The sequence below is a fragment of the Gadus morhua genome, chromosome 5, assembly GCF_902167405.1.
Source record: "Gadus morhua chromosome 5, gadMor3.0, whole genome shotgun sequence".
In the NCBI taxonomy this organism is placed as follows: Eukaryota; Metazoa; Chordata; class Actinopteri; order Gadiformes; family Gadidae; genus Gadus; species Gadus morhua.
The window spans coordinates 18,706,735-18,728,119 of NC_044052.1; the positions used below are offsets into that span (position 1 = coordinate 18,706,735).

Consider the following 21,385-nt stretch of genomic DNA (forward strand, 5'->3'; position numbering starts at 1 on the left):
TTCATAAGTATATTTATTATGGAATTATTTGTGTAAAGGGAAGATTCGTGTATTAGTGCGGAAACAAACCTACTACGAGCCATGCTGGAAATTGTTTTAATTTTCAGGAATACTAATATCAAAAGCATATAAAAAATACAAGGTAGAGGTTATAAAGCTAAAAAATATATATTTTTTACCCTCATAGATTTGTGTCTGTAGGTCGCCCTCTAGCGGACATTATTTGTAAAAGCAGTTATTCATTTAAATTGCATTGTCCTACCAAGACCACCAAAAGGCGGCCAAACGGTTTGCACATCAAGTAGTGCTGAAACCACAAACATTCGTGGCATTTGGGAGTCATTCCGAGTTTGATCACAAACACATTTTTCATTTATGAAATAGCATCGTCATGATTCACAGACCAGATATAGAAGAGCAGTTCTATACTGTAAACATTAAAAGCAAGAGTCACTCAGGCCAATCAACAACAAAAGGCAACATAACCGTGAATTAATAATATGACAGCACCGCGAAAATCAAAAAAGCAATCACTAAACACTTCTCAATAAGTAGAGGTGGGACCTGATTTATCGATGTGTTGGAGTGTCCTCTCCCCTCTCTCTCTCTCTCTCTCTCCCCCCCCCCCCCCCCCCCCCCAACAGGTTTGAAGCGTCTCTCCACCTCTACCTTCCTCCTCTCCCCCCTACAGGTCGAAGTATCCCTCCCCCCTCTCTCCCCCCTACAGGTCGAAGTATCCCTCCCCCCTCTCTCTCCCCCCTCTCTCTCCCCTCCCTCTCTCTCTTTGCCCCCTACATGTAGAAGTATCCCTCCACCCCTCTCTCTCTCTCTCTCCCCTCACCACCCCCTCCCTCTCTCTCCCCCCTACAGTCGAAGTATCCCTCCCCCATCCCTCCCCCTCTCTCCCCCCTACAGGTCGAAGTATCTCTCTCCCCCCCTCCCTCTCTTCTCCCCCCCCCTACAGGGCGAAGCGTTCCCTCCACCTCGTCCGCAATCATCTCCCCGATGGCGAGGGAGGAGGTGGCGGCGGGGGAGGGGGCGTTGCGGACGTTGCAGCACGCGGCCGGCCACGTCCGCCCACGCCGCCGTCGAACACAAAGTCGTCCACAAGGTTCCCCTCGCGGTCCAGCGCCTGGGCCCTCACCCCGGCCGGGCCCCTGGGGAAACAATTCATGAGTTAAGACATGTTGGTAATTATGGTTATGAAATATTAAATAATTTACGGGTTATCTAAAATTATGTTGTTGTCAATAGGGATTTTCTTAAATCAAATAGGGTATATGTATAGACATATTCAAGAGAATACGTTACACATTTCTGCCCATGGGAGTGCACCTTTGCTAGTCTACTTCTCAGTGTCACACACACACACACACACACACACACACACACACACACACACACACACACACACACACACACACACATTGATCCATGTGCTGCCCATCTTAGACGGGTGGTATAATATGAGATTGTAATATCCGGCGTTAGGGAGGTAAGTGGTGCTGCCTGCTGTAAAGTATGGTAGCTCATCTATGAGTTCCTGTGCCAGCGGACAATGTGTTGTAGACCAGCGACAGGTTTTACCGCAGCACGTCGCTGAGGGAGATCTCTGGGATGTATCTCTGCAGCAGTTTGACCTGGGCGCCAATGAACACCCCCCGGTAACATCTCCCCAAGGCCGTACCGGATGTTCTTCAGAACAGTCTCTGAAGGCCCCTGGCAGACACACAAACATCGCTTTTATATATGGTATGTGGGTTGACTTTAAAAGGGTCAGTCGGTAAGATAAAAGTGTTATTATACGAGTGGAGAAAGGTACAAATGCCCAAGCCAACCTAAGGCGTTAGTGAGTGAAATGCGTTTTTTTTTTTACAGTGTATGGCTCTGTATGAGACTATTTGATTATATTTTTAAACGGCAGGTAAACATGAGTGTAGAGGGAGGGGCATTTTGTTTGCTTCAAACTCGCCTCTTTTCTACTCTCTTTCTCTCTCTCCTTACAAATCATGATTTGTAGAATCGAAGGACATCTGTCAGTTAGTAGACGCTCTGATCCAAAGTGACCCGCCGTGAACTGAGATGCATGTTATTGTGTTGGGGCAGGCTGGAGACACGGCGAATCGAACCCTGGTACCTTTCGGTCAAGAGTCAAACCCCTACACTATCCTAATGACACGTAGCATCGGTCGGATTCAGACCCGCTCGGCCAACACGCTGGTGGCCGCTGTCACCGATCCGCCCGTTACCGAAGCACTTTCCAGATGAAGGACGGCTCGGTAAGCTAAGACACGCTAAACATCCCCGCTCTTGTACCTGAAGGAGAGGGCATCTCCAAAGTCGCGCAGGTTAAAGTCAAACAGCTTGTATCCCTCTCTCTTGAAAGCCAGCACTGCGTTGGGCCCCAGCCAGATGCTGCCATCCATCCGTGGGGTGAAATGCACTCCGAGGAAGGGGAACCGGGGGTCAGGGACCTGCGGGGAGGGGGCAGCGGGACCACGATGAGACGGGCCACGTAGCTGTGGCCTTGACCCCCCCACAGACACTCCCAGTGACGGGTCAACAGGTCAACTTCCCGGTTCACTTTCCCGTCACTGGGAGTGTCTGTGGCAGGTCAAGGCCACGTAGCCGTGGCCTTGACCCCCCACAGACACTCCCAGTGACGGGTCAACTTTAGATCCACACACAGAGGAGTCCGTCTGATGGTGGGCCAACGGTCTGAGGACCATCCAACCGATGGAAATACCTTTTTTATAAAGGGACACTTTGAGAGCTGAGGAGGGTTAACTGGTCAATCGTTTGTTTGGGGTTTGCCTGAATCCATTAAGCTCTTTAAGTATGCTTTTAGTATTAAAGTCTTAATCTATGAAAGGAAATCTATTCAACTCTAAACATATTCAACTCTAAAGTATCCCCCCCCCCCCCCCCCAGGGCCGCCGGGGGCCAGGTACTCACAGGGTAGATGTTTCCCTTCACCAGGTAGTGTTTGTCGGGCTTCAGGACCAGGTAGTCCCCCCTGAAGGGCACGATGCGGGGCTCCGGGCTGCAGCCGAGATCTGGAGAGGCGGTCCGAGTGGAGCCCCCCGCAGGTGAGCACGTAGCGACACCTCACTTCCTCCCCCTGGGGACACACACAGGGTCGTCATGCAGACCGAAAGAGATGGAATGAGATCAACTTAAAAAAGGACCTCAGATGGGAATATTGGAACCATGCAAGCTCTCTCACACTCACACTCACACTCACACTCACACTCTCACCCTCACCCTCACTCTCAAACACAAACCTTACCTTTTTGGCTCTGATTGCTATTGGATATTTCAGTCCTGAAAATAAAACAAAGCAGGAAGATGATCCATAATCCGATGCAACCACAAAGAGCCATGACTCTTGTTTCCGTCACTCGCTGATACTCGGTACCCCCGGGGCCGTACCTTCACTGCTTCCTGCCGCGCTCTCATTGGCCATGGCGATGTCATTCACCTCGTAGTTCGTCACCACCGTCCCGCCCGCCTCCTCGAAGTCGGCGCCGTAGGAGAGGGCCACCCGGCGCCAGTCCACGATGCCGGTGTAGGGGGAGTCCAGCGCCATGACCCCCTGCAGAGAACACAGGCAGTATCTACCCTCGCTCTAGCTCCCTGAGAACCTCTGGTTTGGTGCGGACCAAGAGAAGCTTCCGGTTAAAGAAGCGTCCCCATTTAATATTCACCATCTCACCAGCCTGCCCGGTCCTGCACGGCAGCATAGGGTACCATGTCCTGGGTCATTACCGGCAGACTTTACAGTAAAAACCAGCTTCAACACCACCACCCTGAGTCCTTTATCACGAGGAGCCCAGAAACACCACCTAGGTGGAGGGTGGCGCTAGCTGTGGGCATTTGCTACAGTGATTAGGAGAACTTGAGGAGTGCCTCGGGATGGGAAACTATTTTGAAGCAGATTTCATTTGCAAGATGGGGAAACTGAATGTCTGGTTGTTGGTGTCCTCGTGTGTGTGCATGACACAAAAAACAATAACACAAATCAAAGATAAATAAATAGTTATCTTTATATTTCATGAGTGACTGCGGGTTCAAAGGTTACGGCTCAATTCACCTTAAGAATGAAGGACCGGACACCATTCTCCACGAGGACATCACTAATACAAAGACCTCCTCACAGCTCCTTACCGGGAGGGGGTCCTCTGTGGGGACTCTTACCCTGAAGAGGACACAACCCCGTACCGTACCGGGGAGGGGGGCGGGACTCTTACCCTGAAGAGGACTCAACCCCGTACCGTACCGGGGAGGGGGCGGGACTCTTACCTGAAGAGGACACAACCCCGTACCGTACCGGGGAGGGGGTGGGACTCTTACCCTGAAGAGGACACAACCCCGTACCGTATCGGGGAGGGGGGGGGTGGGACTCTTACCCTGCAGTAGGGCTCCCGCTCCCGGATGCCCTTGGCGTCCAGGATGCTGAGGTCCCGGACGTTGTTCTGCAGGCCGCGCTCGCTACAGCGCCCGCAGCCGGGGCACCTCCTCCCTGTCACCGCCACGATCAGCTGACAGGGAACACACGTCACCACACGGCCGGCATCACGAGTAAGGACGTCTTATTCAGGGTAATGGAAAAAGGTAGACAGTTGGACATCTGGGATCCAGGCCTGAACCACCTGCTGGGGGGGTCAGAGGCCATGACCACCACTACCTGCCCCTCAAAGGGGTGATGACATGCCACCAGGTGTGAGTGGGATTAGCCGTTACAAGCCGTTTGAAAATCGGCCCTTCCCTGTGGCTTAGTGACATCACAAGTGGGCGTGTCCACCTAGATGTACGCTGGATAGCTCCGTCTACCAGCGTACCCAGCGGCCTGTAGCAAATGTTGCTCATCTATCCGTCATACATCGGTGGACACGGCCACTTGTGATGTCACTAAAACACACGAATTTTGCGATTTTACAAACAGCTTGCAATGGCTAATCCCACTCACAGGTGGAACCCCTGTGCGTTGCTTTGGACAAAACCTCATCTGCCCGACAACTAAACCGCAAACTAGACAGCATGGGACAGTGGAGGGTCGCATTGGAAGGTCCTGTCCGACAGTTGTGTGGACTTCTAACCTAAGGGGAGGTGGGGGAGTGTGGTGAGGCTGACCTTTCCACATCTCTTATAGGGCAGGCCCTTCCGGTCGCAGTAGTCGTAGGCCAGCGTTGCGCCTCGCACGCAGAGACGGGCCTTCAGAGACCCCGGCGTGTAGTAGATCCCGCTGTGGATCACGCCGCTGTTGTGGCCGCTCTGGTGGAGGGCTGGGGGTGGTGCGGACAGACGGGTGGACAGATAAGAGGACGGAGAGTCAAACTATGGATAGACAGTCAGGTGCAGGTGGGGCAGACAGACAGGTGGACAGACAGGAGAACAGACAGTCAAACTATAGGTAGATACACAGGTACAGGTGGTGCAGACAGACAGGTGGACAGATAAGAGGACAGAGAGTCAAACTATGGATAGACAGTCAGGTGCAGGTGGGGCAGACAGACAGGTGGACAGACAGGAGAACAGACAGTCAAACTATAGGTAGATACACAGGTACAGGTGGTGCAGACAGACAGGTGACAGATAAGAGGACAGAGAGTCAAACTATGGATAGACAGTCAGGTGCAGGTGGGGCAGACAGACAGGTGGACAGACAGGAGAACAGACAGTCAAACTATAGGTAGATACACAGGTACAGGTGGTGCAGACAGACAGGTGGACAGACAGTCAAATGACAGACAGAAAGAACACACAGGGACCAGCCCTTCCAAAACTACACACAGTGGCTGTTCCTTAGCAACACACAGTAACCAGCCCATAGCAACAGAATGCACACGGCGACCGGCCCTAGGCAACAGTAAACACAGTGACCTGTCCCTTGGCAACAGTACACGCGGCGACCGGCCCTTAGCAACAGGACCCACGCCGACGTTCCTTAGCAACAGTACACACGGTGACGGGTCCTTAGAAACACTCACACAGCCCCTGCTCCTTCTCTAGCAGGACGAAGCGGAGGGAGGGGTGTCGGAGGATGAGCTCCCTCGCCGTTGCCAGGCCAACGATGCCGGCGCCCACCACCGCAACGTCGTAGGAGCTGGAAACACACAGGGGTCAGAGGTCAGGGGTCAGGGGTCGACGTTAGAAAGGAGGAACAGGAAAATACAAGAGACTTGGTTTTCTGTTATTGATTCAATATTTATAAAGGTTATAAAAGGTGTTTTTAAGTTTGCAAGGGTCTTCTAATTTGTTTAGGAAATCTTATTTTGGCTCTTATTTTGAAAGTCCTTCAGTATTTATCCAGTGCCACAGGAGTGGTGTCTTTCCAACACCAGATATCGTCATACTGGCTAAACAGACCCTGGTATGGTGAGGTTCACACCAACAGTCTCACCAATGAAAGGCAGACGAAGTGAGCAAAGGAGGAAATGCCCCACGTTAGAGAAGTATGAGAATCAGGGTTATCGTCAGGATTCTTTGGTTCTGGGCAATAATCTCCCATGTGATTTACAGATGCTGCTTCGATAATAACAGTGTAATAGTATGAATAAATAACGACAGAAATAAGGAAATGGCAACATTTACTCTACTAATACAATGTATAATATTAATTATACCAACCAAGGCCCCCTTTCCAATGCAAATCTCTCAACCGGCTAGACTTGCTAGGACCGGTTTTTCTTTTATTGTTCGATAGGATTTAATAGTATAATAATAGTATTTAGCCTGATGGGGACGTGTAACAGGATCTGGTTCTCATACGAACAGTCTGCTTTAAGCAGAATAGAAGACAGAATATAACCGTCACGTGACTCTTAAACCAGTTGCCTGCCTCAACACATCCTTGTACAGCAACTCCAAGAAACGTTCTGAGCCTAATAAAACACACATGAAGCACACATTCTTTTCTGACTGCACAATTCTTTTATGATACCAACTTGTACTCCGACTAAAGAGATTTCAGCTTGTCAAAGTTGATTGTTTCGACTATTTGAATGCGAATTATGCACACTAGCAATGTGCATAATAACTCTATCACCATGGTTTGATTGAATCATAAATAACCTTTATATAGATGTTTGTTGTGGTTATTTATTGGCAGAAACCCAATCGTGCTGGAAGTTATCCAAACAGCATGTCTAACCCGAGTTAATAAGGGACACAGATGTGATGATTTGCTGAAAAGGTTACGCAACATGACCGTCGTGGTAGTGTCCTTGACGCAGATCCTTCCCGTTTGCAGACATTTGTAATCGGCTTTACGTTATCGGCGATCAGCTCGAAACCTGTCAGGCGATCGATCAACCCGAATCAACGGGCGAATGTCGCTCCTCAGAACTTCATGGCTGTGTACAGGAAACATTTACCACTACAAGTACACTCGCTGTGTACTTTCTTCTGAATGTGCAGGAGCGCTTACCTGTGGAGATATCTGGCGGTCGTACTGTGCGGTGCTCTGGGCTTCGCAGCGCCCACAACAGAGACCAGAACTCGGATCATGTTCCCGGTGTTGTAACGCGACCCTGGAGCTACCGCTTACCATTCATCACATAAATGAACAGGCGGTTTGGTGTCTTATTGTTTTCTTCCCGTGTGTCTGTTTGTCAGTCTCACCGGCGACGAGCTACGGGTGCGTTCCCATCCAAATGGGGTCAGCCAATCAGAGGACGCGTTGCCGCGACGTCGCAAAGGGTAAAGGTTCACAGACCGAGGATGTAAACAGTCAACACTGGCCAGAGGACATGTGAGACTGTCATCTTTTGATTTGCGTTTGGTGTACTGTGTATCTCCCGTCTCGATGTACTCAACGTGTTGTGTGTGTTTTGTGGTTGTGTTTCCAGTTCAGGAACATGAGACTTTTATCCGCGGCGCTACGCAACTCTGTGTGGACGAGGGGCGGCGGCACTACTAGACACTTCTGGGGCTGGATCAATGCGGTGTTCAACAGGTGGGGAAGCATCAATACATACATTATATTGTTATTAACACTTTAATTACATTATAATTTACCTTTACCTCATCGAATAAACGCTTGGCTCATTCAGGTGGTGTGTGCGTATTGTCGTTGATTTACTCCTGCGTATGCTGTCTGCCCGTGACCCAATGCAGGGTGGACTATGAGAGGATTAAGGCCATCGGGCCGGACCGAGCCGCGGCCGAGTGGCTACTTCGCTGCGGGGCCAAAGTCCGGTTCCTGGGGTTTGAACGCTGGCATCACGACTACAACGCCCTGCCAACCGGGCCGCTCGACCGTTACAAGATCCAGGGCATCGACGCCACCGAGTCGTGCATCATGTACAGGGGATTTGATCATCTCGGTACGTGTTACGTGTTACTGCACAGAGGGGAATGCAGGCCTCTGCCCGGGTAACCCATTCCCTGCTCTTGTAACCCATTCCTACAAGATTTTTGTAACCTTTTGCACCCTTTTGAGGTAGCCACCCACTTCTCATGTGAACTGTATACTGTTATTTTACCCTTTTAAAAGAGGTGCAGTAAATGTATACTTGACTAATTATAACTTATTTATATGCCAGATTTAGGGGTTATGATGGGCAATCCAATGTTTAAGGTGGGCATACCCCACCCCAGGCTCCTTTGGGTCCCACCCCGGGTGGGACCAATGTGATTCCGGTAGGACAGACAAATGCACGTGATTCTGAAGATGCAGGGTCCTGGCCGGGGGTTAGCATGCTCAATCCGGTTCTGACATCAGACGGCCTGTCTCTGTGGTGTCCGGAGTCTGAAGTTCCTACTGTTAAACGTGATCCCTGGTGAGGTGACTAGATAGCGGTAGAGGTGAAAGCACACCCCGTTCTCCAGACCAATTATCTAAATGCTCCGACGGGACCGGGCTGTCTTACACCGGGAGCCGGCTGCTGGCTTTCCTGGGATGACGGTGATCCCGAGGTCCTACCACGATAAGGCCCGAGAGGGGGTTAACACGGAGGGGAATTGTTTTTTTATGTCGAGTTTTCATTGTTGCTTCATTTTTGTGTGAATAACCTTCCACATAAATGTTCCTTTTTTAGCACATTTTCAAATGTGACTGGATGATCGGACAGGACTAGGTGGCCACGCCCTCTTCTGATGTCACTGGTGACACAGTGGCGTCCGTTTAGCTTATCTTAGCCTAGTTTATCCTAGCTGTGCTGTGCTCCTCCTGCTGACGGCCTGCGGCGCAGCCTAGCTTAGCTTAGCCTAGCTTAGCTTAGCCTAGCTTATCCTAGCTGTGCGGTGCTCCTCCTTCAGATGGCCTCCAGCACAGCATAGCTTAGCCTATTTTAGCCTAGCTTATCTTATCCTAGCTGTGCTGTGCTCCTCCTTCAGATGGCCTGCAGCACAGCATAGCTTAGCCTATTTTAGCCTAGCTTATCTTATCCTAGCTGTGCTGTGCTCCTCCCTCAGATGGCCTGCAGCACCTGGAGGAGGTGAAGCTCATCCGGTGCGTCTACATCGAGGACGGTTGCCTGGAGAGGCTGAGCTCCACAGAGGTCCTGCAGAGCACCCTGAGCAGCCTGGAGGTGGTGTCCTGCGGGAACGTCTCCGACAAGGGGCTCATCGCCCTGCACAAGCTGGGGTGCGCTTTTACTTTGAAATGTACTGTTTTTGTTAGGCAGAACCATTAGAATTTGCATTAATTGTTCCCAGCCGTTTTCTAATGATGCCCCATCCTTTTATCTCACTAAAGCGTGTTGAATACAGCACATAGCCACGTAAGGATGAGAATTTAGTACAATATTTTCTAAAGGGATAACGCTGTTTTCCGTTAGTCGAAAACCCAGATTCTGGGTTTGATTCCCTCTTACGACCTAAGTCCACTTCTAGGCGTCCCTTATCCAGATGCTCTAACCACTACCTGCTCCTCCATGACATGTTTGCCACTTAGTCAGATAAAAGCACACACTAAATGGCTCCATAGCAGTATAGCACCATGCAGGCAGACTGACTGAGTGTGTGTATCGCCCCCCTGTCCCCCCCGTCCCCAGGAACCTGCAGCGGCTGGTCCTCAGTGACCTCCCGGGGGTGAAGGACCGGGACCAGACCCTGGAGAGACTGAAGACCGCCCTGCCCAAGCTGGACATCACAGTTGACCTCTGACCTCGTTCCCGTTTAGACCATATGATACGAGCCGAGACGAGAGCATGGCGCTGACTCCGCCCACTAACACCCTTACCATACGCTGAGCAACCAGGGGCAGAAGGAAACGACAACTAGAACAATAAAATCCTCCTTCCGTATATACGCCATTTAAAGAGATGTATTTTATTTTATTTTTTGGCTATACTGGTAGGGATCTGTTCACTACCGAGATGGTTGGAATCTTTGGACGTTGTGTGACCAGCATGACATGATAATGTTTTTTTGCATATGAACGCCGGCGTGTGTGGTTTTAGTTGCCATGGAGACCAGAGCTTGGCCAAGCTGCTCTGAAAGTATTTAAGGATGCATATTTTTAGTGGCGCGTTTTGAACTGCACTTTACAGAAAGGTGGGCACCAAAGACTTTGGTAGACACGACTACTGTGGTTTTATTATATTTTTAACATACAAAGTAGTAATAAGGTATACAAGTGCAGTATATACTCAGATTATAGGAGTATATTTAAGAAGGGTTTGTGGGCGGAAAACAGGGATTACAGATTAATTTGGCATTGGTAAATGATCCACAGCCAGAGGGAAATTAGTTCTTTAGCACCATTGACGTATATATGTGAGGGTGATTGTGTGTCAACATGAGGAAATTGCTTTGTGAACTGATGAAGATTTGTTTTCCCTCCTGGCTGAAAATAAATGTTTATTTTGAATAAGTGGATTTCCCACATTTCCCCTGTTTTCTAGAATGGCAGTTTGAAGGTCTGGAATGATTGATGGTTTGGTGGATTGATGGTTTGGTGGAGTGACGAATGGCCTGGAGAGTCGGCATGGAGATGGGAAAACACAGATGAACTAGGTTTTCATGAACACATAACCGCCAAAAAGATCATTACGTTCAAGTTTACATTTTAACTGAAATGTCCAAACTCTGCTGTATGGTAATCCTGATACTACTTATAACAACCGGTATCATCCTCTAGAACATTTAACGTATTACCAAACACCCATCTCTCTTACAGAGTCCGTTATATTTATATATAAAAACATACATTTGGCAAACAGGAAAGGCAGTGTATTCTCTCCCTCCCTTCCTAAGTCTACTGAGTAAACCTACAAGCAGAGCATTATCGCTCATTGTAAAAAGAAAGCGTTTCATATAGAAACTCAACCACAGCCAAATACAGGCAGCGTTCCTACCGGGCAGAGTGCATAGAGTGACGTCACACACGAGTGACGCGGCAAAAACCCAAAGTATAAAAAAAAACAAAAACACAATGGAAATTGAACCATCTTGCTTGCCGTAGAAAAGTGCCACAGGTGTCATTTCCTGAGGACGACAAGAAGTGGGTTCTGCTAAAAGTATTGATTGTAAACTCAGACATGGAGTGGTGTTCCAGTTGAGATGCCGAGCAGGTCTTCAGGTTGAGATGTGCTGCAACTAGAACCGATTTAGTTTCTTGTACCTGATTCGCTTAAACTGTCAGGTGGGTAATCCACTTTGGATGTACAGTAGCTCAATCTAGTAGTGGTAGATAGGTGGAACCAGTTTAGATGTCCGCTGGTTGATCCAGTTTAGATGTGGAGAGGAGGTGATATGATTTAGTTGCCAGGTGTCTGAACAGGTTAGCTGGAGATGAACCGGTTTAGATGTTGGGCAGGTAGTAGTTGAACCGGTATAGTTGTTGGGTAGGTGATGGTTGAACCGGTTTAGTTGTTGGGTAGGTGATAGTTGAACCGGTTTAGTTGTTGGGTAGGTGATGGTTGAACCGGTTTAGTTGTTGGGTAGGTGATAGTTGAACCGGTTTAGATGTTGGGTAGGTGGTAGTTGAACCGGTTTAGTCGTTGGGTAGGTGATAGTTGAACCGGTTTAGATGTTTGGTAGGTGGTAGTTAAGGCAGTTTAGATGTTGGGCAGGTGGTAGTTGAACTTGCGCAGGTTGTTGTAGTACTTCCTGTTGTCCAGAGCGGGGAAAATACTGCTTCCTGTGAGCTGTGGCAAATACTGCAAGAAGAACAGAGCAATGCATTAATTAAACCCCAGTCGGAGATCTTGAAGAACATTAGCAGAGAAATAAACCGTTGTCAAGGATGTCAAAGTCCCACTTTGTATACCACACATGTAAATCCAATACAGGAAGTGTTACGATGTGAGGCGGCGTTTGAGTGACGCACCCCGGGGGGGAGGTGCTTGCGGGGAAGCCGCGGCCTCTTATTGGTGGCGCGCTCGTGCTCCCGGGAGCTGCTCTTCTCCCGCAGGCTGTCGAAGTAGTGGTGCTCCAACAGCTGCTCACAGGTCTGTCGCTCAGAGGGGTCCATCCGGAGGCAGCCCTGCACACCGCACACCAGATTACGCACCCCATTATACAGGTTACACCCCATTGTACAGGTTACACCCCATTATACAGGTTGCACCCCATTGTACAGGTTACACCAGATTACACAGGTCACACATCAGATTACACAGGTTACACCCCAGGTTATACAGATTACACCCCAGGTTATACAGATTACACCCCAGGTTATACAGATTACACCCCAGGTTATACAGATTACACACCAGGTTATACAGATTACAAACTTGATTATACAGATGACACACTATCTTTCAGATCACACACCAGATCATTCAGATTATTCATTATTCATATTCATTCATCAGATTAAACACTAAGATTACACTTTCAGATTACACACCGCCAGATTGGATTTTATATTGATGTTTTAAGTACAAATTAGATATCTATATTACACACCCAGACTACACATTCGGATGAAACACTCTGAAGGTGTCAAACCCAGATTACGTTCAGACCTCTCACGGCCAGATTACACGCACACCTTGCACATCCACACCAACACATCCAGATGGCTCACACCCAGAAGCCCTGCGGTACCTTCATGAGGCTCATGGCCTGGTGAGACACCTGGGCGTACTTCTGCTCTAGAGGCTCCTGCAGAGACACAGTCACAGGACACCGTGGATTATTTCACTGTGGTGACGTGACTGGGCCAGAAACGGGTTTGTGTACTATGCGTGGTACTGTTTACTGTACATAGTACTTTATACTGAGTGTATCTGTACCCATCACTTCCAGGGAGCATTGGTGTACTTTAGGTAGTACTGTAGGTAATACTGTATACTGAGTATCTCTACCCACCACGTCCAGTAAGTATTGGTGTACTGTATGTAGTACTATATACTGAGTGTATCTGTACCCACCACGTCCAGTGAGTATTGGTGTACTTTAGGTAGTACTTTATACTGAGTGTATCTGTACCCACCACGTCCAGGGAGCATTGGTGTACTGTAGGTAGTACTGTAGGTAGTACTGTATACTGAGTGTACCCACCACGTCCAGGGGCTCGGGGAGGGAGACTCCGCTGAAGAACTGGTTGCTGCTGAACACCTGCTGGTGGCGGGGGGTGAGGTCGCCTGGGGACGACACCGCGGGGTCCGTTCAGAGGAGCTTCAACGACACACTCGCTTCTCTTTTGTTTTTGGGGCAAAAATGATGTCATCGTGTGCCAATGAGATTCCGCCTGCATTGCGGACGTTGGGCTCTCTTAACTTAAGGGCATCTTAAACCACCGTCACTGCAGTGCTAGCCATGGTGGAATCTTTGTTACAGCAGTGTCTGTGTGTGTGTGTGTGTGTTTGTATGCGTGCGTAATGTGTTTGTGGGTTTCTTTGTTTCTGAATGTGTGCGTTTGTGTGTGGGTGTGTGTACTTGTATGAGTGTGTACGTGTGGGGGTGTTTTTGTTTCTGTGTGCGTGAGTGTGGGTGTTTCTATGTTTGTGTGGGTGTGTTTGTTTGTGTATTTGTGTGTGTATGTGTGTGTGTTGGTGTGTTTGTTTCTGTATCTGTGCGTGCGTGCTTGCGTATGGGTGTTTGTATGTTTGTGTGTGTGTGTTTCTTTGTGTATTTGTTGGTGTGTTTGTTTTTTTGTGTATGTGTGTGTGTGTTGGTGTGTTTGTTTGTGTATGCGTGCATGCATGTGCATGCGTGCTGACGTGTGTGTGTGTGTGTGTGTGTGTGTGTGTGTGTCGGGGCGTACCCAGGGTCTTCTGGATCAGGTACAGCTGGTCCATGTCTGACTTCCCGGGCCAGGGGGGGGTCCCCGACAGCAGCTCTGCGAACACGCAGCCCACCGCCCAGACGTCCACGGGGGGCCCGTACTGCGTGTCCCCCACCAGCAGCTCCGGGGCCCGGTACCAGCGGGTCGCCACGTAGTCCGTGTAGTAGTCACTGGGGCCGGCTGGGCAGAGAGGTCAGAGGTCAGAGGTCATGCTGAGGGTCTGTTCCGTTAAAGGTCCGTTTGGTTAAAGGTCTGAAAGTCTGTTTTGTTAAAGGTCTGTTCTGAGGCAGGCCACCTTAGGACACCTGCTCATTTCTGGCTCATAGGAGCATCTCTCCCCTGATTGGTTAGGGTAATCTATCTTGCCTGTCAATCAAAGGAGCCGAGCGGGACGTGCAACAAGTGGAGGAACGGAGGGGAGATGAGATTTAGTTTTTTTTGGTTTTTGTCTCTTCTGCTTTCTCTCTCTCTTTACAACTATCGATTCTTACCTACAGCACCGCTAATAATGGGCTTCATCAACAACTTCAAGCTATATAAGTAGTAAGCAAATGCTATTAATGCTTGTGTCCAACACACTGATGAATATGTTGTTTAAACTCTAATCTCAGCCTTCAGATTCCGGAAAAAATAATGGCAATACATGGCATTACATTTGTTGTATTTAACATTTATAACGTTCAACGGGAAAATACACAGTTTGTCCACCAGGAGGCGGTATGAAGGATACTCACTGAGGATCCTGGCGAAGCCGAAGTCGCAGAGTTTGATGACTTGGTGCTTGGTGATGAGAATGTTCTCAGGCTTCACGTCCCTGTGAATACACTGAGACACACACCACCCAGTGAATATACTGAGTAACACACACACACACACACACACACACACACACACACACACACACACACACACACACACACACACACACACACACACACACACACACACACACACACAAACAATTTCCAAGTGTTCAATACTACCGTTTAAATTCATTGTATTATGATTTATTGTATCATGATTTCGTGATTATGAAGTGCTTTGTTCCTGTTTTCATTCTGGAGTCTGGGAACAGGAGCGCCAAAATTCAACCACTTAAGAGCTCATTCAGCTCGGGCTCACTTATTGTTTGGAGGGCCATCGATCAGCTGAAGGGGTGTGTGTGTGTGTGTGTGTGTGTGTGTGTGTGTGTGTGTGTGTGTGTGTGTGTGTGTGTGTGTGTGTGTGTGTACGTGTACGTGAGTGCTTGTGTGTATGTATGCGTGTCTTGTGTCTTGTTTCTGTGTCTGTATGTGTATATGTGAGTGTTCTTGTGTGTTGCATGTATGTGTGCGTGCGTGTCCTGTGTCCGTCTGTGTGTGTGCGTGTGTGTGTGTGTGTGTGTGTGTGTGTGTGTGTGTGTGTGTGTGTGTGTGTGTGTGTGTGTGTGTGTGTGTGTGTGTGTGTGTGCGGACCTGTGGAGTTTGTTTTGTCGAGTGATACATTAACTGCTGGTCAGTCAGGGAGAAGGAATTCTTGTAAAAGCGGGACAGTAAAAACACTGGCTTAGTGGGAGGAGACGGGGGAGGGGGAGAGGGTAGGGGGGAGGGATGGAGGGATGGAAGTAGGGGAAAAGAGGGGAGAGCTGGGGGAGGGAGAAAGTGAAGGGGGAGGGATGGCGGTAGGAAAGAAGAAGGGAGATATTGGTCAGGAGAGGAGGGAGGAAGAGAGTTAAGGGGGGAGGGAGAGTGTGAAAGGGGGAGGGATGGAGGTAGGAGAGAACAGGGGAGAGAGGGGAGGAGACGAGGACACTGTATGAGGACTAGGAGGAGGTTTTTAACTGGGGGCGAAAATGCTGCAAATAAAAATGGCCCCTATTCATGTTGTCAAATAAAAAACCCACACAAAAGAAAGAAATAAGAGAAGGAGAGTAAGAGACAGTGAGAGAGGGGGAGAGAGAGAGAGGCAGACAAAGAGGGACAGACGTGCCGACTGGTTCTTACGTTTTGTTTGTGGCAGAAGTTGACGGCCTGTAGCGTCTGCCAGGTGATGTTCCTGACCAGCTGCTCTGGAGCCCTGGGGAACAGCAGAACCTCCGTCACTCCACCGCTCATCATGTTCCCCAGAAGGACACCGCCTAAACCAGGCTACCACCCACACCTGCTCTGGGAAGTAGACCCAACTACAGCTTTTCATCACCTACACTACCTATCGCCATGACAACCAACTTCAGCTCTCTGATCCACCTACACGTCCTATCGCCATGACAACCACCTACAGCTCTCCATCCCCTACACCTCCTGTCACCATGACAACCAACTACAGTTCTCCATCACCTACACTTACTGTCGCCATGACAACCAACTACAGCTCTCTGATCCACCTACACTCAGCTAGTCTTCCTATGGACCCCAGGAAGGCTAGCTGCCGCCTCGGCGTCAGCTAATGGGGATCCATTCAATAAACAATAAACTCCCTATCGCCATGACAACCAACTACAGCTCTCCATCCCCTTTCCTTCCTGACGCCGTGACAACCAACTACAGCTCTCTGATCGACCTACTATCCATATCGCCATGACAACCAACTTCAGCACTCTGGTCGACCTACGCTCCCTATCGCCATGACAACCAACTTAAGCTCTCTGATCCACCTACACTCCCTATCGCCATGACAACCAACTACAGTTCTGCTACATTTCCTGACGCCATGACGACCAGCTCTCTAATCCACCACACTGCACTTCCTCACACCATGACAACCAACAGCCAGCGCTTCAATGCTACCATCTTCATGCGGCTCGCAGCGGCAGTAGTCGTCAGCGTTAGTAGTTGTGTTGGTGGTTGGTTGTCATGGAGTAAGGAGTGGTCAACAACTCATCTGGAGGTCAGGAGGAAAATAACCCCCCCCCCCCCCCCCCCCCCCCCCGCTCCGACCCGTCTCCCCCCCAGAGCCTCTCTCTGCAGGGCCCGGGCGGGAGAGAGAGACGGGGCCCCGGCTTTTGTGAGGGCCGCTATATGGGCCCCGGACACAGGCGCTGTATTGATTCAGTGGCCGTCTATCAGGGTCGCCGGGGCAACAGCTAAATCGGGCTCTGAGACTGCCGATTAATAGAGGGGGGAGGGGGGGGGATAAATTGTTCTTTAGTCCGTGAAATATGAGGGGAGGAGGGAAGTGTTTCGGGGGGGGGGGGGGGGGGCATCACTGTAAACATTCCACAGTGCGCAGGCTGGTTACCGTGGAGATGGCCCGTAACATCAGGGGGGCTAAAATAGCAGCATCAATTTTAGTGGGGTGTGGGATGGGGAGGAGAGGAAGGAGTGAGACATCTCTGAGCTCTGTCTGAAGGAGTGAGACATCTCTGAGCTGTCTCTACAGGAGCGAGACATCTCTGAGCTCTGTCTGAAGGAGTGAGACATCTCTGAGCTCTGTCTGAAGGAGTGAGACATCTCTGAGCTCTGTCTGAAGGAGTGAGACATCTCTGAGCTGTCTCTACTGGAGTGAGACATCTCTGAGCTCTGTCTGAAGGAGTGAGACATCTCTAGGTGGCTGGACTGTACAAACACGCAGGCCAAGAAAGAGATGAATCCATTATTAGTGGCCTTCTCTCAATACTATGTGCTAATTATAATACAAATTTTCGTTTTTAGAATTGATTTGTGATGGTTAAATTACTCTTCATCTTCAGAGCTCGACGTCATTAAGCGATTTGTTGGCGGGCCGGATTTACCAAAATAAAAGCGTGCTCTGTTCGTACCCGGCTCATGCGTTCTGTGCCCGGGTGGGCTGCAGGTCACATGGGTCCCTGTGTTTGGGGGCTCAGGGCTTTTAGTTTTAAAAGTTAGACCTGGTGGTGCTACCCTCTGGGGTAGTGGTCTTTGTGTTAGAGGCTAGTCCTGGTGGTCCTACCCTCTGGGGTAGTGGTCTTTGTGTTAGAGGTTAGTCCTGGTGGTCCTACCCTCTAGGGTAGCGGTCCAGCTCGTTCAGCACCGTGTGGTCGCAGTACTCGAACACCAGGTGCAGCTTCCTCTTACGGCGGAACACCTCCAGCAGGTTGACCAGGTTGGTGTGTTTCAGTTGCTGTAACAGACGCACACACACAGACACACACACACAGACACACAGACACACACACACACACGGCATTTAGAAGACGTTTTGTCCAATAAGTAAATTTATTGGAAGAAAGAAAAAACTGTATATCACTGTCGGTACTGTAAGGATGTTCATAGAACATCAGGCCAAGAAAGAGATGAATCCATTATTAGTGGCCTTCTCTCAATGCTATGTGCTAATTATAATACTAATTTTTGTTTTTAGAATTGATTTGCATTAGTTAAATTACTGTTCATCTTCAGAGCTCGACTTCATTAAGCGATTTGTTGGCGGGCCGGATTTACCAAAATACACACAGACACACGGATGTTCATAGAACATCCTTACTGCACTAACAATCGCTAGCACTCACAATCGCTAGGTTAAATAACCCGTTCCCCGTGTGCAACAAAGATAGCTAGGATAAGATGCTACACGATGCTAAGTACTATTTTAAAGTTCAAAGACATACAACATACAATAAGTGAGAACATAAAGTGCAAGGCTGTACGACGTACAATAAGTGCGTAAGAGGGGAGTGTGTGTTTGTGGGGGGGGAGTCTAGGTGAGTCTAGGTGAACACAGAGTCTAGGTGAACACACACACTAACTTTAGTGTGCTTCACCGTAGAAGGAAAAAAACAAAAACAAAATGGCACTTGGAAAAACTATTTATTAAATTGAGAAGCAGCATATCTAAGTCTAAATCCGTAGGCCGGCCATGCACAGTACACAGGCTTTCATGTCAGATGAAAACCCGTATGTAAATGAACGTCTTTGATTGGGGAAAAAGAGGAAAATTAAAGAGATGGAGTAGCCTAATGAAACATGCGGTCGCCCCTGGCAACCGGCTCCTTCTTTCTGTTGTGAGCGCCTCACTGTGTGTGTGTGTGTGTGTGTGTGTGTGTGTGTGTGTGTGTGTGTGTGTGTGTGTGTGTGTGTGTGTGTGTGTGTGTGTGTGTGCTGGTCTATTTCACACTAATAAAACTACTACTATTAATAATAAAATCAATCTTTATTTTAAACGTATAAACTTATATTATTATACATATTATTTTAAGCTTATAGCTCAAATAATACCATAACGAATATAGACGACAGACAGTGTATAAAATAGGCTTCCTCGTCGTGGAGGCCAGGAATCGTTATGATCATAATGACCTCCGGAGCGGAGCGTTTTAACGAGGCGACAGGACGGAGCGTCTTAACGAGGCGACAGGACGGAGCGTCTTAACGAGGGGCCAGGCCTCTCTCAAACAGCACGAGTTCAGATCCTAACGAGGATGTTACAATAACATGATATTATTATCATGTTATAATAGCGTCATAATAACATCATCCAGAGAGGAGCAGATCATATCAGCCAGGGTATAACGTCCCATGTTTAGAAGGGAAGCGGTAGGAAACAAATTTCTAAATTAACACAATAAAGTAGATCCACTACTTATTAAGATTACTACTTAACACAGCTAATTAATATTGCAAATGTATTATTTTAAGCGAGTTAAAATCGGACAGATCCCGCCCGCCTTCACACGTGATTATACTCTGGCCCGTTATTGTTATATTATTGATAGATCAGCCTATAACAGGCACTAACAGTTCTACTTCATAACATTTGTTAATCCCACAGCCTCCACAATCTACCGTCAGTGTTTCCTTTAACCCTTGTGTCTAGAGAATATTATTTCCCGCATACCTTGAGCATCCGAATCTCTCGCAGGGCGATCTTCCGGATCACCGGGTCGTCCTCCGACTCCACAAACTTCTTGATGGCGACCACCTGTCCGGTGTCCTTGTTCCGGCACTTGAACACCACGCCGTACGAGCCCTCCCCGATCTTCCCCATCTTCTCGTACTTCTCCATGACCAGGACCACAGGCGGACCTCCGAGGGGACTGATCCGAGATGCAGACCTCCGAGGGAAATGATCCGAGATGCGGACCTCCGAGGGGACGTATCCGACAGGCGGACCTCCGAGGGGACTGATCCCACAGGCGGACCTCCGTGGGGATTGATCCGGCAGGCGGGCCTCCGAGGGGATCGAACCGACAGTACTGATCCGACAGGTAGGCGTCCTCTGTCGGCTGAAAAGTAAGCACACACTGGCGGATGATGAGATCGGCCTACAGGATGATCAACCACTTTTAAGAAGACAGGCTGTGCTCACACACACACACACGAGCGCAGCCTGAACATACACAAACACAAAACGACGCGCCTCAGATCAAAGTGGCGGCAGAGCTGCACGCGACGTTCCACGGGCGTCCCGACGGATCACGCAACTCAACAGTTCCAATGCAGAGTGTTTGAGATGGACGAGGTGCGGGACACCAGGAGCGTATTGACGTTCAGGCAAATCAAAGTGTCATCCCCTCTACCGGGACACTCACCCAACTCCCCCGACCGACCGTATTATAAAACATTCTGGACACTTTAATACACAAGGCAGACCCTGTAGGCCTACATAACCCGATAATAATCAATACGACTCCCCAAAGTTGCACCCCAATAACAGCGTGTTCCATTTTTAAAGACTTTAAAAAATTCGATATTACGCTCGGTCAATGGACATGATTTCAAATTCATCAATGTCGCCTTTTCGAAACCTTCGCTACTCACCGAATAACGGTGCAGAGTCGTCGTCCTACGCGCTTCGGGATCCTTCGGAGGAGGAGGACAGCTCAGCCACACGGAGCTGGGAGCTGGGCTTCACCGAGACTGGTTCTTCTCACCAGGGCTTTCCCCCCTCTCGAGACCGTCCCCATAGGAACTGGACGGAGACTCCACCTCTCCCCTTCAGCCCAGTGCGTCGGAGCAGCCCTGCCGGCCACCAACTGCTCTGTTCGGTACAGTGGTGCGTGTGTGACGGAAGGTGGAGGTGGAGGAACCGTAGTTTTAATTTAAATACTTAAACGCACGAATGCACGCGACGGTACCAGAAGAAAAAAACTGGCGCTATGGTGCTACACGTTTCATTTCATACAATTATCCGAAAACATTAACTTGCAGATGTGTAGTGACAGTCGAGACAAGAATAGCAACATCCGATGACGCGTCTCCCTAGCGAGACCAATTAGTGACGCTCAAACGATCGAGGGACATTACAGCACCCACACAGAAGCACAAC

General features: G+C 49.2%; 3 protein-coding genes across 4 annotated transcripts; 1 reads left to right on the forward strand and 2 right to left on the reverse strand.

Moving 5' to 3' along the window:
- Positions 1–423: 423 nt before the first annotated feature.
- l2hgdh (L-2-hydroxyglutarate dehydrogenase) lies at positions 424–7,645 on the reverse strand. The gene is given in 14 exon segments (XM_030357137.1): positions 424–428; positions 869–1,052; positions 1,054–1,074; positions 1,076–1,157; positions 1,588–1,719; positions 2,317–2,474; positions 2,956–3,055; positions 3,057–3,121; positions 3,290–3,324; positions 3,433–3,595; positions 4,410–4,541; positions 5,134–5,285; positions 5,991–6,106; positions 7,430–7,645. Coding segments are annotated over 14 exon segments (1,425 nt in total). The 5' UTR covers positions 7,510–7,645.
- On the forward strand, positions 7,528–10,824 carry dmac2l (distal membrane arm assembly component 2 like). 2 transcript variants are annotated; one of them, XM_030356895.1, is made up of 5 exons: positions 7,528–7,701; positions 7,851–7,957; positions 8,119–8,327; positions 9,418–9,589; positions 9,999–10,824. In XM_030356895.1, the coding sequence occupies exons 1-5, from the start codon at positions 7,564–7,566 to the stop codon at positions 10,108–10,110; spliced, it is 738 nt and encodes a 245-aa protein (XP_030212755.1). In that variant the 5' UTR covers positions 7,528–7,563; the 3' UTR covers positions 10,111–10,824. The 2 variants fall into 2 exon arrangements, with proteins under 2 accessions (XP_030212755.1, XP_030212756.1); XM_030356896.1 differs by having other exon boundaries at positions 7,623–7,753.
- On the reverse strand, positions 10,521–21,330 carry cdkl1 (cyclin dependent kinase like 1 (CDC2 related kinase)). The gene is made up of 10 exons (XM_030356886.1): positions 20,878–21,330; positions 19,955–20,342; positions 18,120–18,241; positions 16,165–16,237; positions 14,917–15,007; positions 14,162–14,362; positions 13,456–13,538; positions 13,000–13,056; positions 12,278–12,433; positions 10,521–12,107 (listed from the first exon to the last, which is right to left on the reverse strand). Exons 2-10 carry the CDS (start codon positions 20,120–20,122, stop codon positions 12,006–12,008), a joined length of 1,053 nt encoding a protein of 350 aa, XP_030212746.1. The 5' UTR covers positions 20,123–20,342; positions 20,878–21,330; the 3' UTR covers positions 10,521–12,005.
- Positions 21,331–21,385: the final 55 nt, after the last annotated feature.

Bases quoted from the DNA above. Each gene is read 5' to 3' on its own strand.
- cdkl1 (XM_030356886.1), bottom strand. From the start codon at position 20,122: ATGGAGAAGTACGAGAAGATGGGGAAGATCGGGGAGGGCTCGTACGGC. The intron at 14,363-14,916 runs GTGAGTATCCTT...CTCTCTGCCCAG, and splicing joins CGGCTTCGCCAGGATCCTCA to CCGGCCCCAGTGACTACTAC. The intron at 12,108-12,277 runs GTGCGTCACTCA...TTCTTCTTGCAG, and splicing joins GCAAGCACCTCCCCCCCGGG to TATTTGCCACAGCTCACAGG.
- dmac2l (XM_030356895.1), top strand. From the start codon at position 7,564: ATGAACAGGCGGTTTGGTGTCTTATTGTTTTCTTCCCGTGTGTCTGTT. The intron at 7,702-7,850 runs GTAAAGGTTCAC...TTGTGTTTCCAG, and splicing joins TTGCCGCGACGTCGCAAAGG to TTCAGGAACATGAGACTTTT. The intron at 8,328-9,417 runs GTACGTGTTACG...CTCCTCCCTCAG, and splicing joins CAGGGGATTTGATCATCTCG to ATGGCCTGCAGCACCTGGAG.